Source organism: Molothrus ater, chromosome 24 (assembly GCF_012460135.2).
Source record: "Molothrus ater isolate BHLD 08-10-18 breed brown headed cowbird chromosome 24, BPBGC_Mater_1.1, whole genome shotgun sequence".
NCBI classification, from domain to species: Eukaryota; Metazoa; Chordata; class Aves; order Passeriformes; family Icteridae; genus Molothrus; species Molothrus ater.
The window spans coordinates 7,134,615-7,150,348 of NC_050501.2; the positions used below are offsets into that span (position 1 = coordinate 7,134,615).

Genomic DNA, 15,734 nt, shown 5'->3' on the forward strand with positions numbered 1-15,734 from the left:
TACTGTGCTGCAGAATCTCAAAATCAAGACACATTGTGATTTCCCTAAACTTAGTTCCCCTGGCATCTCATTTCAGAACTTTCTCCAGAAAAAAAAAATCTTTTCTACTAAAATCCTGGTTCCTTTTTTTTATGTTCCCCCACCCCAGTATGCTCAGAAGTGCCTTGGTGCTGTGTGACATCTGAAATACTTCCTGTGCACGTGCTGTGCTGCCTTTGCTAGATAAGCAGTAGGCTGTTCCCTTTTACAGCAGGCACATCCCTTCCTGAAGAGGCAGATGTGGAATGTTTTCCCTGGGAACAAATAGCGCTGCCTTGTAATTATGTCACCTTAATTTTGTTTCTCTTTTCTTTCCATCACCGCATGTGTGTGATTAGAAGCTTCTTATGCCTTCAATGAGGGGTGACAGTGTCACACTCTTCCTAGTTTGGGGCAGGATTTCTGCTCTAGGTTCCCTCCACACTGGTTTTGTGTAGGCTGAGCAGAGCTGACAGAGAAATAAAACTAAATCTGAGCTTTGTTCACACTTGGAATTTTAATTTGTGTGCTGACTTTGTTTCCTGTTTTTGTAGGAATTTCTCTGGACACTAGTGTACAAGAGGAATGGAGGAGAACGCCGGTGAGTACAGTCTGCGGTATCTCACCACAGATTATGGACCTGACCTGTCCTCCTTGGCTATGCATCATAAAGAACCTGATTACTTTAAACTTGGTGTCTTCATTTCAAGTGTAGAATGTGATTAGGAAATAATGTAGTTTGGCAGATGCATCAGCTGCATTTGTACTGTGGTGTGGACCAGATCTGACTGAAGCTCTGTACATATGGAAGATCTTTTTTGGAATCTCCCATCTGTGAAACCTGGAATACTGGTCTCTTGGCTATCCTGAGTTCTTGAAAACAGGTAACATCCCCTTTCTTAATAAGGAAGAGACCAGAAGCAATTAGCTGGTTTGAACAAGGCACATGGCAAGGCATAAAGGAGGATCAGCTTCTGGTTGTTCCTGTTGTTCTGTATTTATTCCTTTAGGCTGCTCTGTGTTGCAGAAGATACAGGAATTTTTTTTTAATTAAAATTTAAATCTCTTGCTTTAGGCAGTGTGTAGTGCTTGCCCTGAAGCAATCAAATTCATTGCTGGTAGGTTTAACTGATGCAAGGATATGGTTGTAACTAAAACTCACAGATTTTTTGCTTAGAAATTGCCTTGAAGAGCTCTTCCATCTGTTTGCCTAAAATGGCTACAAGAAAGGAGTTAAATGCCCATTTTTCCCCTGCCATTGACATGAGGTGTGCATAAAAGCTCTTGCCTGCACCATGGGAAACCAGTATCCACACAGCATATTGGCCTCACATCTTCTGGACTGTGACACTGCAGTTGGTGGTTCTAACTCGTAAATAATATTTCTAGGTTATTCTGTGCAGTCAGTGATGCCATCCTGAAAGCTTTGGGAACGGTTGTACTTGTCAGCAGGGCAGTATGCTCGGTGAGGCAGATGAAGGCCAGTTTTTGGCTTCATACAGAGCTGATGTGTTTGGGCCCAGTGGCCTGGTTAGATCATCTGCAAGCCAAGAACTCCTGCATAAATGTGCTTGTAGTCCTGGTGGCAAGAACTGCTGTGCCCCCTCTTTGTCAGGCTGTAAAGTGCACATTTAATCTGTGGTGATTGCTTTCCCTTCTGATTTGCTCGTGGCAAGCTAATTCCAAAAGCTGACTTATGGAGGGGGTGGCGGGTGAAGTGAGTGTGGTACTGGCAGCTGAGGCTGGAGCAGTGCCTGTGGAGGTGGCAGCTCCTACTCAGCCCTGGGACACAGCAGAGCAGGGCCATTTCTCAGTCTCTAGAGCTTCAGTTACTGGGATGGCTCTGAGCAGCATCAAGGCCAGGTTGGATGAGGTTCTCAGCAACCTGGTCTAGGGGAAGGTGTCACTGCCACACCAGGGGCTGGAACAAGATATTCAAGCGATATTCAAGGTCCCTCCCATCCCCAGCCATTCTGTGGTCAGTGAGCTCTCCTCATTCACCAGGGCTGGGACTGTCACTGGCCACCTCTGTTCCCATCACAAAGCTTTGTGTCCCTTTTCACGGGCAGTTGAACCCCATTTTTTGGCTACATCAGTGAGACACAGTTCTGGAGCCTTTTGAGGTTTCTCAGAGTGCATGTTTTGATGAGTGCTGGGATGTGAAAAGCTGTATGTTCTGTTTGTATTTTGCCAACTTTACTGAAGTTACTTCCCCATTCCCTCTGAGCAATTGGGCAGTGCCAGTTCAGGATGGAGGATCCGTCCTGGATCTTTGCATGCACAGACAACCCCCATGGCTGGTCACAAAGCTTTACCTCCTTAGTGCTGGAAGCCAAGAGCCCTGTATTAAAGACAGAATAAAAAGATAGATCTTTTATTATAATTTCCTTGAAATTCCTCTGCGTTTATGGCTATTTGTTCTCCAAGTGCTAGGCTCAGGACTGCTGGGTTGATCCCGGAGCTGAGGTAAGATGGAGCTGAGCTGAAGTCCAAGTCGGTGCCCTTTGTTCCCTTCAAGCCTGGTGCTTTGTGTGCATTGCTGTCCTTCCCTGGTTGGATATTAACTGCACTCACAATGCTGCATGGCTGGCGCTTGTTTGAGCTGGTGTGCTCGGAATGGCCACTGGGAATGCACAGGGAAGCGTAAATCCTTTTGAGCTGTCAGCCTCCACCAGCCATGGGTGGGTGGGGGAGCCTTCCTTGGCTCACTGCCCTGGCTAATTAAAAATGAAATTTGCTGTTGTCTTCAGATTTTAATTCGTGCTCATCCCTGAGGACGAGTGGAAGCCAGGTCTCCAGGCAGCTGCAGTGAAGTTTCAGAGCTGTCCATACATGGTATTCTAGAACAGGTACGCAGCTTAAAATTTGCTCACAACCCTGCCTCGATGTGCACTAACTTGCAAGCAGGTAGAAAGGCAAATTCCTGCTGTTCCTTAGGCAGGTTACCGGAGTCTGGAACTGATCTCAGTGCAAAGCATTTGCCTTTTAAACAAGGTGCAGCACAGAGCATTTCCTTACCTACCTGAAAGCATTACTGGAAATAAGTCAAGTGCACTTGACAGGTTAGCAAAATACTTTGAGACATTATCCTGACAGCCTTTTGTTCTTAAATTTGTTCTAGTTCTTCGTGTAATTAATGTACTGAGTGCTGTCAGGGTGCTTGGGGCACTTGATGGCATGTTGGTGCTGTTTTTCTGGCTGCATTTGCAAGTGGTTCAGCTCAGCCATTCATCTAGTTAGCATGGCATTTCTGAAAATTAATACCCAATAATTCCTCCCTGAACAAGTTGAGGAGGTCTCTGAACTCTTGCTGCATTTCCCTCCTGAGCTACGAGCCAAATGTTTTACAGAGATTATTTGCTGACCTGCCAGAGACTTCATTATGCTGTGACACCCCATCTTGAGGGATTTTTGAAGGTGGTGTGCTAAGTGTTCTTGTAGTTTGTACCCATATCTCTGGCTGGGGGAAAGCAGAGGTTAATTCTGCTGGGTTTGTGCTTTCCTGGCTCAGCTGTGGATGTGCTGGCATGGAGATGCCTCGGCCTCCAGGCTGGTTGGAGCAAGATAGGAAGGTTGATGTTGAGTGAGAAATGTCTTTGCTGAAATGCTTCATGACAGAATTGAACAATCTCATTCCTTGTGTGAAGAGATAAGACCTTGTCAGACATGCAATCGATCCTCTGGGCAATTCAGGGTGATTTGCTGTGAAACAGTGAGTGTGGAGTTCCTGTGGCTCAGTAAGTAGGGCATGCAGCAGGGCAGTAGGTTCCCAGAGTTTCTAGTTTTCCTTTGAACTTGTTGGACCTTAAATTCACCTTGCTCCTGGAACATTGCCTGTAAATTCTGTCCAGGTATTTTAGTAGCTGATTTTATTGGGTTTGGGAATAGAAGAGGAGTCTGCCTGGAACCAGGGGCAAGCAGGTTTCATATAAATGTGATTTTTGTTGTTACTGTTTCTTCACACAGGAGCAATGTGTCCAGGTTGAGTGGTAAACCTGGTCTTTTGAAAACAAAATACCGAATGTTCTCATTATCTTGCTGCCTTTGTGAGCTGTGGCTGCCAGTATTAGCTGAGCTGTTGGCTGGACAAAGCTACTCCCAGGCCCTCAGGCTGGTCCTGAGGTACAATCCCAGTGTGAACATTTGGATGTTGTCACTGCTGACATCACCACTTTATCTGCCTGGCTCTCCTTTGTCTTGGAAAGGAGCCCTGGCTCTGGCTGCTGAAGGTGTCTTTTGTATCCTGAAACAAACAAGAAACCAGAGATACCAGGTGGCGTTTTTACAGGTTGGGCCCTTCCAGTTGTGTGGAATGAGTGGAAAACCATGGCTTGCTTAGGGAGAACATGGCTCTTCAACCCAGCCTGAGTTTGTCTCGCTCTGTGAAGCGGAGATGTTAAGATTCCAAAGGGATTCATTCATTCACTGTCTGGGTTGTGATGCATTTGTCCGGGAAATGCCCCGCAGAGCTGCGCTGTGGCCGCCAGAGGGCGCGCGGGGCCGGGCCGGACGGGCTCGAGAAGGGGAACAGGGGGACGGGAGAGGGGAGCGGCCTCCCGCTGCCAGGGCAGGGTGGGTGCGATGTTGGGCAGGAATCCTTCCCTGTGAGGGAGGGGAGGCCCCGGCACAGGCTGTCCAGAGAAGCTGTGGCTGCCCCATCCCTGCACCCTGCAGGTGTTCAAGGCCAGGTTGAACAGGGCTTGGAGCACCCTGGGATAGTGAACTGTGGCAGGGAGTGGAACGAGATGAGTTTGAAGATCCCTTTCAACTCAAACCATTCTAGAATTTTGTGAATTGAATTTCTGTAGGAGATTTTCCCCCTCCCTCTCCTTTTTGGGGGGGTAGAAGAGACAAACCGTGACGGTGCAGCCAAGCAGTGGCTGTGGACGCTGGCTTTCATAGGCAGTGCAGTGGGGTCTGATTTGGCAGCATGCTGGGCTCAGTGCCAGCAGAGCAACACTGGCCTAATTGGTATAGCACAGCCTCCCACTGCACGTGAAAGGTAGAATTTAATAGTGTTCTGCGCTCCATGAGAAAATCCCCTATAAAAACACATCCCGGTTCCTGTGCTCTGTTCCCCGTATGGTCGGAAGCAGCTCTATGTGCTGTTTGCTTTGTGTGCTTTCCCTTTCCTCCCCCAGCCCCACTGCTCTAAGGGACTCCTTTCCAAGGCGAGGTGAGCAGCGAGTCATGGCTTGGCAAGGAAAATGCTCCTGGAGGCTCTGTGGTGCTCCTGGCTGGCTGATCAACCCCCTCTCCCCAGGAAGGCAGAGTTAGGCAGGGATCTGGGGCTGAACCTTGATCTTTGAGAGGACTATAACCAGCCTTTGTCATGTTTTTTGTTGAAATTCAACCAAAATTTTGAAAAAACCTGCCCTTCTCCCCTCCAGCTCTTTGGTCTTAACATTAACTCTTGGAAACTGAAGTGGTGATTAGGAAAATAAACAGGGTCCCTTCCTGCAGGGAAGGCAGGGGTTTGTTCTGCCCGAGCATTGTAGGTTGCAGGGGTTAAGTCACATTTTGCTTTGGGAGAGGAAAGGAAAATCTCTCCAAGTAATTAACTTAAGATGCTGACGCTAATGAAGGGGCTTTCAAGGCTGGAACTTGTGGGGGGGTGATGGGAATCCCCTGCTGAATCAATGACATTAGGGCTGTAGGAGTGATTCTGCAATTATTAGGCTGAAATTATGTTGAACATGAAGTTAATCCTGTTATCTCTCAGATACTGAGCAAACTGAGTGCTCTGGATAACTCTAATGGGATTATGTGTGTCAGTCTGGCACCCTTGCCCTGTTCAGGGCTTTTTCTTATGTTCCTTCTCAGGATAAAGTATTGATCAGGCAGTGTGTTGCAGCAGTGCTGGGTTATTTTTCTTTTAATGAGTTTGACAATGAACACCCTTTTGCCTCCTGAAGCCATTCACTCCTCCACAGCAAGGATCCCTTAAGCCCATCCCTAAACAGATGTTTAGGAAAAGAACTGAAGAACAAGGACAAGTTTAAAAGGAGACTTCCCTGTGTCACACCTTCCTGGCATCAAGGATCTGCCATTGAGTGAGATGATGTCATTCTGTGATGGAGACTACTCTGAGCCATCATATTTGCAGAGAATAATTAGTTCTGGTTTGAAAATCACATTTTGCACCCATGATAGCCTGTGGTGATTGTTCTAAACACAAGTGGGGTGGGGTGCTTAAAAGGGATTATCTGTAGCTTGGTTTTAAGCAGTGGGATAAATTGCAAGGTAACTATTGTCAGGAAAACCAGGAACCAAAATGATCCTGGAAGGAGGACAGAAGAGCCATAGTTCAGGCACTGGCTGTGGCCATTACAGCCAGGTTGTTTTCCTGCTGGGCCCAGACCTCCAGGCTGTGCTGGCCTGCCTTCTGTGCAGGGTTTGAATGAGCTGGAATGGTGGTGGTGGTGTCACTGCCAGGGCAAGCTCCAGCAGTGGCCGCAGCAGCACAGAACACAGTGACTGGAGATGGCCACGTACAGTGGAGAGGTGAAGCCCTACACCCCAGTGAGAACTAGAATTTGGGTTTCAAAGTCATGGAAAATGTTTTTCTCTGCTCATTTACCACTAAACCAGGCCTCTTGGTTTCAGCATCACCAGAATATAAAGTGATGCTTATAACACCCACTAAATGAGCAGATGTTTTTGTGCCAAACCAGAAATCTCCATAAATACAGGAAAGTTCTGTTATTAAAGGATAAGTCGGGTTTTCGTTTCCAAGCTTTGATTCTCTCTCTTTTTTTGTTTTTTAAGGGCTGATCTTGTTAAGAACTGCAGATTTTTTTGGTGAGGTTTTATTTTTATTCTCTTCTGTTCCCTTGAGGAAGGTGAGAATTGTTTTGGAAGATCCAAGGAGCTCATTTACTGCAGAAACAGCCCTCAGGGTTGCTAATGACAAAGTGTCTGGGCTGTCTCAAAGAAGGCACCTAGAGGATGTGGGGGCTGGTAGAGCCAAGGGGACACCTGGGATTTTGGACCAGTTTAAGTGCCCAGAGGCCAGCCAGCCCTGCTGTTGATAAGGTGACAGATTTAGATGGCATTGCAGTAGCCTGTAATTCCAGGGACCTCAGGGGATAATTCTCGCTGCAAAGGAGCCAGCACCTTCCACAAGCTTTTTGAGATGGGAATTCAGCACAAGAGAAAATCCCTGATTTCAAACCCAAAGTGCACAGAGAAACAGTTTAATATCTGTTTATACACCATAATTTTTGTGTACCACTCTGCTGCTGGTTCTCTACAGACACAGGATAAGGGAATGATGTGAAATGAGGAATCTGGGAATGTGTGAAGGATTGTTCCTGCAAGAGAGAGAAGCAACTCAGGAAGAAATAGCTTCCTATAAGGTTAGGATTCTGTACCTTCAGAACCGTTGGTGTTATCTCATCTCTTGACATTTCCTTTAATTCTGTGAAAGGACCTTGACGCTGTAAACAATTCCCATGGCATTGTCCCTGCACTCCTGTGAGCCAGTGTGATGCATAAACAGCGTTGGGTTTGGGGGGCTCAAGGTCTGTATGGTTTGGGACACAATCATCCTGTCTGATTTTTGTGCCTTCTTCCTGGATGGCTTTTGGTGGCTGTGGCTGCCACCGCCTTGTTTTCCCAAGTTCTCTTAGCACTGGCAGAAAATAGGAGCATCTGGGATTGGGATTTCAGGATAAGGCTGAAGGGGCAGGGGGAGTGCTCTCGTTTTGTTTTCAGCTCCTTTGGGCCTCCATAATTATCTCCCCAGTTCCAAAGGGGAAGAATGGGATGTTACACAGCACAGCCCCAGCACTGCTTTATTCACATTAGCAGCAATGTTTTACCCGTGTTTCTGTCTTCAGCCTGGCTGCTGCTCAGAGATACCTTGGTGGTTGAGCAAGGGTCAGTATCTGCGGTGGAAGTTCACTCCCTGTCTTGCTGATGGCTCTTGTCTGGGTGTGACCTGAGGTCTGGCAGTGCCACTGCTTAGGGTGGCCCATGGCAGATCTATGAAACATAATTTGGGCAGATGCACTTCCTAAGCGTTATCTTGTTCCTTAAATAGAGAATAAAGCTTGTATCAACATGAATCACAGAGTTGATAAACTGGAATGGTTCCTCTTGGAGTTGTCTTCTTGTATTGGGCAAATATTTATCCACGTTGTTTCCAAAGGCATATTTGTGCAATAGAAGGAGGTCAGACCTGTAATTACCTGTTAGGTTTACTCTGACAGAAATGACTTGTAAAAACACAGTACAATTGAAAGGAAGCTTTTAAACCTTCTCTCTGTGTGTGAACCTAAAGCTGTGGTTTAAAATTTCAAATGTTGTGAGAGTTTTCAGTTGCAAGGGTACAAAAAGTATTTTCCTTGCTGAATTTAAGTGCCCCAAGTGAAACTGATCCACCCTTTCTTTTAATTCCTGAGCTGTGGCAGGGAATTTGGGTTTCTGTTCCAACTGTATCTGCGGGCGATGATCAGAAGCTGAGGTTGTGTGCCAGACTTGCCTTGCATTTTAATCAGGAGCTCCTCGCCTAGTCAATAATTAAAGCAGAGCAGGTGCAGAAAGTTGGGTGTTCCCCAAAAACTAAACCAAGGCGCTTTTGTAAGCTTCCCTGAGCAGAGCCAGGCGAATGAGGGCTGGTAGGATGCCCTGGCACTGCCTGGCTTGTGCAGTAATTTGGAAAAAATGTAACTTCAGACTGGAAAGCTGGAGGTGTTGAAGGATAATTTGGATTATTGGTGCAGTGGGGCTGCTGCAAGCCCGTTGGCTTGGCAGAGCAAAGGTGTTTGCTGCAGTTTCAGCTTTGGGTATGAAGAGCAAATCCATTTACTGAGATTTTTGCGAAACGTTTAAAAGAGGAAACAACCTTTACAGAGGAATCTTGCTGCCTTTCTTTCCAGTTACTGTGTGAGCAGACAGGCTTGCAGCTGAAGTTTGACATCTTGAAGGATTAGAGGTAGGAAGAGAAATTTGGGATCATGAGTCTGTGGACTTTGACCTATACACTGAAGACTGACTTAGAGTTAAATATACTCCTACCTCTTAGGGTTAATTGCAACTTAATTTGAATTTAGAGGTTTCATATTTACTGATATTTTTGCTGTTATCTTTTGTTGTTAACTTGCAATGTTATGCAAAACAGAGTTTGTCCCATGGGTTTTATAAGTGGCATAGATGTACTTACTCTGCTGGAGGACATGTTTATGTTGGATAATGTCTGCACAGAGCTGTAAAGTCTTAAGAGTTGGGTTTGTCCTGTAAGGCTGTTTGTGATGGATGTGACTGTACAGCAGCCACTCTCTTGGGAAGAGCACTGTGTGCTGTGCTGGGCCAGCTCTAAAAACTCGTGCTGGGCAATGCTTTGGAAGGAGGGGAATATATTTTGATTTTCTTCATCCCCTTGTTTTGAAATGGGGGGCCTCAGGTGATGTCAGTTTATACATTTTTCTCTAAGTATCTTGAGTTTTTGCTGCAGGAGAGGGTTAAACAAGAGTTAAGCTAAATGCCATTCCTGTTTCTTCTCTAAACAATGCGATAATTAATGTAATTTTCTTCTCCGTGTTTTTGCCTAATGCGTTCCTAATAATGTAGCTGGAAGTGGCAGATGGGTATCCTGCCTCTTAATGCTTCCCTGTTGGGAACACGCTGATGCTTTGCTAATGCCTGATGCTTTGCTGGAATGTATCCTATATGTGTGCTTCCTTTGGCTTCTGACCAGACTTTCTTTTAATGCTGCTACAAGGTGCTCCAAAAAGTTGTTCATCAGCTTTGGAGTTTCCCTTGCCTTGAGATGGCAAAGCCATGAATCACCATAGTGATCAAATTAGGGTTAGTCAAGTTAGCCAAGATGTGACTGAATCTTTAATTTTGTCAAGATGACATTCCTCAGCATTCCTTCACTAGTAAACAAGAAAATACTTGGCCTGTGTTGTAATTGCAGGGAGTGGTGAGGAGACGGTGAGGCTTTTCCAGTACTGGCTAAAGCTTACTTCCAATGGAAGTTGTATTTCCCCTGGAAAACGAGGCTGGAGGGTATTTTTGCCTTAAGCTCCTCTGGGCTCACAGCCCAGTTTAGTTACAACTTTTTGAGCCCGTTCCTTGTGCTCCAGCCACCTGCCGTGAGCACAGGGCTCTCCAGGAGCACGGCCTCACCTTCCCAGAGGTGGGGCTGCAAGTGCTGCCAGTCAGCTCCTTGGCACAGCAATCTCTTCCTCCAGCTGTGCTCCACCGTGGTCAGCAGCTGGACTGCTGTGGGACATGGCACGCTCACCTTCCCAGCACGGGGTGGTGGCACCAAGCCCCTGACATGCTGGACCTGCTGCCCTTCGCTGTCTGAGGTGGAGCACCATGCTGACTAACTGGAATGCTCTGGGAAATAGGAGTTTCCCTCTTGGAAATGTCACAGGAAGCATGAAGGAAGTCATGTGGTGTAGGAGCAGTCCAGCTCCCGTTTGTCTCATCAGAGCCATCAAAGTCTGCAGGACGCAAACAATGTGATGCCAGCTGCCTTATAAATAACCCATTTTCCACTTCCACACTGGCCTTTCATTCCATGTAAGGGGAAAGGAAGAGCGTCACATTGTGCCCATTTGTTCAGAGTGACTCCCTGCTCTGCTGCCCTTGGTGATGGCTGCACTGCTCAGAAGGGTTCATCTCTCTGGGCAGACACAGCTGTTACGTGATCATGTAAGATTTTTTCACTTTCTTCTTCCAAAGCTGAAGACAAAAACTGCGGTGAAACCAAACTGATTAGAGGGCTGAAGGATTTTAGTGGGTGCATCTCCCACAGTGGAAGAGCCCTAAAGGCCCTGTAGCTCCTCCTGACTCTCTGCTGATGAGCTCTGAAGGAAAACGCCCAGTATCACTGGTTTTAAACAGCTCCATCGGCAGGGATGGGATAATGCTGGAGTCCTTTTTAATGTTCCTGTGGCTGAATCATGGAACACAAATGTCTGAGTCACCCTGGGTGAATGTAGCATTTCACGTCGGTGTGAACCGAAATGTGAGCAGCGCTGCCTTTATTAGAGGAGCTAATATTGGGCTCATGGCTTTCATTAGATTTTAAAATGAAACAATACAGAAGAGTTCCTTTTACAATGTATATAAACAGATTATTAACATGGAAATGCCAGGGGTTTAATGGGATGCTGGGCTGGATGGAGAGGAAATGAAACTTCAGAAGAAGGCCGTGTACTCCATGTTTGAGTGTTTGCTGCCTGTTTTTTTTTTTTTATTTCAGCCATCTGCCTCTCCTTAAATCACATAAAATTTTCATGTAACTGGTGTTTCTTCGTTACTGTATTTTAAAAGAAAATGCTGAAGGGACAATCAGCTGTTTCCCATTTTGCTCTCCTTTAGGAAGCTTTTTGCTATTCCAGCTTTTTCATCTTAAGAAAGTCATCACCTGTCCCTGAGGAGTAAAACAGTTGCTCTGGTTTCTTCTGGTTGCTGTGCAGCAAAGTCAGACGGTCTTTCTCATTATTATGGGAATTTTTGCCTTTTATTACTCTTCCTTGCTTGAAGTGTTGGTTTTCCTTTATCCTGGATGTCCAGTGGGACAAGGGCAGGTTGCTTTGTCCTGTATTTTTCTCCAGTGGTGAAACAAAGCCTTCTGAAAGCAGAGGGTTTCTTAGGAGCTGCTCTCATGCTCTGACCTGAGGCTGCAGCTGAGGCAGGAACATTTTTTGATGTTTTGTTTTCTGGGACAGAATTTGCACCTTTCCTTTCAGATGTGGAGCTGAATGATGGACTGATGGGTTTTTCTGGCTATGAGTTGCCTTGAAAACAATGATGCTGGTGTTACTTTTGGATTTGTGGTGCTTTGTGAATGTTGTCAGCTGTTTTCTGGTGGGGTTTTGCTTTCTCCCCTAAAAGAGGAGAGAGTGGCTAGTACTCCTGAAAGATGCTTAAGGCCAGAGCCAGCTGCAATTTGAAACACAGATTTGTATCTCTTTGCTTCTCAGCACCACAGCCCTACTTTAAATGAATAAATAAAGATTTTCCTGCTTCTCTGTTGTAGGGTGTATAGGGTAAACGAGCTGTAGGTTCACAGAAGTCCTAGCCCAAATTATAATGATAAATGAAGGAATCCAAATGGACATATTTAAACTTTGGAGATCTTTTATTGTGAGGCAGATGGCTGAGGGGGATGTTTGTTACCTTAACCATCAAGTTGTGACACATGAATAGAAACTAAACTTTTACTTTCCTTGTTAAATTTAAATTTTCCATTGTTAAATTTAAATTACACGAGAAGACATGCTTCCTGGTAACTTTAGTGGAGAGGGGAATTGCATGAAATTGTATTTTTACATTTGGCTAGATGCATATCAGCTCAGGCTGTCATTGAAATTCCCTTTGCTCGGGGGTAATGCAGCTCCCACAGCACTTAGGGAACGGCTGTCTCATCCCTGACTGCCTTAGTTTGTGTTTAGCTGGCACAGGTAGGCTGGAAATTCCTTCATCCCATTTTGGGAGGTGAGACCCCTTGGTGTGTTGCTGTGCATGGATTCTCCAAGCCCATCCCTGAGAAGAACACTCTGCTCTCCTTCTCCTCGCTCCCAGCTTTCCTCTCTTCTTGCTGAACTGGATGCGAGGAAGGAGCGAGGGGTGTTGATAATTTGGATTGTGCAGCTCAGTGGCTGGATCCTGGCTGCCTGTCTCCTCCCCTTCCTGAGCTTCGCCCTAGCCAGCTCTGCTCTGGAATGACAGGCATTCCTGCGTGAAGGGAGCTGGCACGGACACTTATTTATGAGAATCAAGTGCCCAGCCATGGGGCACAGGGCGAGCAGGAGCTGTGCCGGACCATCGGACACCGTGGCCTGAGAGCTGGGAGTGCCTCCCTGGCCAGCCTCCTTCCTCATCCGGAGTGTGGATTTACCGTTTAAAGGGTGAAGTGTTCTCAGCGTAGACTTTTCCTCTGTTCTCCTCCCACCTCTTCCCGGAGAGCGGTCTGAACAGAATCCCATGGGGCAGCCGCACTTCTCGAGACCGGTAAATCCAGGTGCTTTTGGTGAGTAATGCAGGGCAGGGGAGACCGGGGAGCTGTGGGGCTGCAGCAGGCCAGCACTGCAGGTGAAACTGCAGGAGGAGTTGGGAGGAGTGGAATGTGGAACTTGTGTAACCTGCGCCCAGCTGGGGAGAGAAACTAGAGAAATAACTCCATTTCCTTCCATTCTCTTACTGATTTCACATGCAGTCACTGTGCAACACGTTCTCTGGTCTTCAGACAGGCTCCAAGCTGCTGTTCTAAGGGACAGCCTCTGGCTGGCGTGGATTCAGGGATACTACCTTTGCAAAGCACTTGGACAGTGGGAATGTTCTCCTGCATGGGGCAGGAGTCAGCACTGAGAGTGAGCCGGGACCAAAGCCACCAAGAATTGCCTCTCTGTGATTGATGTCACCCGTCTTTTGGGGCAGCTGCAGCAGTTTCGGGGCAGAAGGGCTTGGCAATCATCTCCCTGCTTGTTTTCTCTCTCCATTGTGAAGTATCTCAGTAACAGGCTGGAGAAAACACAACTGTGTAAGCCCTAGGAGCAGCCCCGCTTCCCGAGCGCTGTGTGGGGTCGGTGTTGCTCCAGCTCTGTCGTGGGTGCTGTTCCCAGCACTGGCTGTGAGGAGACTTTCCACATCCCGCTGCTGCCTTGCTCTCATTCCCACTTGCTGTTAGCTGGCTGGGCTCAGTTGTTCACCCTCATCTATAAAGTGGAATTTTCTGATTTTCAGAGAAGAAATGGACATTGGCAGACAAAGATCACCTTCAAGATACAGACTATTATCTTCATTATTTTTCGCTTCTGTAACTTTGACTCTATCAAGCATTTCTAGGGCTCAGATGAAACCAGTGATTCTCTTGCCCACCATCAGTTCACTCCAGCTAGTCTGGTTCAAGAGTTGCTAAAAATAATGTGATAGAGTGGAGGGGAAGTAAAACTTCAGTTGTCTTTGTACTGTGGAGATTAACAGCATCTTCTGCTTGGATTTACTCACTGTTAGAAGCTGACCTGGTCAGTCTTGGGCTCTTTCTCTCATCAAATGCCAAGAACAGTGGTAATTTCCAGGGAAGTGGGCTTGGTGTAATGATATTGTGCTTTCTGGAGACTGGGGCCAGCAGACCTGGTGTTTCCTCAACTGCTCATTTGCTCCCTGAAGTCTTTTTTCATGGCACAGCTCTCAGGGTTCCTACTGATTAAATCTGGAACTTGAAGAGATGGTTCTTGCATTAACTGTGTCAGGATGCTGTTAAGGAGAGTCCTGTGAAGATTATGGTGATTAGAAACATACAAAACACAGGGAAGCTGAGGGCTGGGACTGTTTGAGGCTGTTTTGTGACCACAACCTTTCATTCCTTTAAGGTCAGGATTCACGTCTTCCCTGGACGATTCAGGAAAACACAAGTTTTTAAAGCTGTTTTAGGGAAGCTTAGAAACATTTACCCAAAGTGCTTTTTTGGATACTTTTAACAGCATTTCACTCTAAGAGTGTTTGCGTTTTGAGTTGTTGTTGTTTGCTTGGAAGCTTCTCGGATTCTTGACTGCTCTGCTGGACATGGCAGGGTGGGAAAGGAGGGAGTTGGGCTCTCTCCAGCCTGTGCATCCACAGCGTGGTGGCAACAAGAAGGCTTGTGGCAGTGCCGTGGTGCTGGCTGGGAGCTGTGGTGGTCCTGCTGGAGCCACAGGTACCGGCGTGCTCCAGGTACCTGAGGGGTGCGAGGAGCACCCGCATTCCCTGCAGAACTTCCCCTGCACCTTGTGGGCCTGCTCAATGGAGAACTTCAGGCATATGTGTTCCTTAGGGAAGGAAAGAAAGGTGATTAAGAAGAGTTGCTGCACTGAAGTACCTCATTGGCCCAAAGACAGAAATGCCCAGCAAGCTCCTTATGAACAGCAACTCCTGGCATTTGTGGGGATCCTGTATAGCTGCTACAAGAAGAGATGGATCAGGTTCTGGGTGAACTCTGGTTTGTGGATGGAAGAAATCTGGCCCAAGCTCCAAGTTTTGGAGCAGGTGACACATCACCGCAGCCACTTGCTGAGGATGGGAGAGACCAACTGTGGGTCTCTAGCTCCTTCCACTGAAATGGTTTCTCTGTTTTGGAAAAAACAAAAAAGACTGGGGTCACTCAACACCACAAGATGCAGTGGAAAAGGAGCTTTTTTTCTGCATGAAATTTAACTGCAAGATTTGAGCAAAAACATGTCTGCAGGGGAGAGTTGGAAGGACCAGGTGGCCAGGCAAAGCAATAGGGAATTGCATTCCAAGTTGCTTGGCACTTGGAGCTTCCTGCCTTCTTGTGTGTTCGGGCTGTGCCAGTTTTGTGACGTTTCCCTAGATTATTTCAGTCTAAACATTTTGAGTTAACATAAATCTGCTGTTTTAAACAGCTCAAATTCACCTGCTTGTTTGGATAGAATGAGATCAGAACAGCTTAAGTGTTTGGGAGAGGGGATCTGAAATGGCAGGAGGCTCTGGCTGGGAAGCAGCTGGGGCATCAGGCTGTCCCTGGACCAGCTGGGTTCTGAGCTCCGAGCGTTCCAGGCCATCTCCTCTGGGAGCATCAGGCAACATGCTGAAGTTGCGCCACCTATTTTATCCCTGATTTTTCCTCAACCAGGGCTCTGTTGGAACATTAAACACAGCATCCAGCTGTCATGGTGGGCTCTGTGGGGCTCTCCCAGCTCCAGGGTCATTTTTCCAAAACGTGGACTACTGCTTCCAGAAGGCTTGAACAAGGT

General features: G+C 46.9%; 1 protein-coding gene across 5 annotated transcripts in view; it reads left to right on the forward strand.

The window, feature by feature from the left end:
* The first annotated feature begins 572 nt into the window (after positions 1 to 572).
* The window catches only part of PHACTR4 (phosphatase and actin regulator 4), a 31,657-nt gene continuing 16,495 nt past the window's right edge, over positions 573 to 15,734 (forward strand). Inside the window, exon 1 of one of the 5 annotated variants that reach the window (XM_036397116.2) lies at positions 573 to 619. In XM_036397116.2, coding sequence (XP_036253009.1) covers positions 604 to 619 — 16 coding nt within the window. In that variant the 5' untranslated portion in view covers positions 573 to 603. Of the gene's footprint in view, positions 620 to 689; positions 903 to 2,517; positions 2,868 to 8,767; positions 8,957 to 12,723; positions 13,013 to 15,734 lie in introns of those variants that run through there. The other 4 variants (XM_036397121.2, XM_036397119.2, XM_036397120.2 and 1 more) reach the window with 4 other exon arrangements.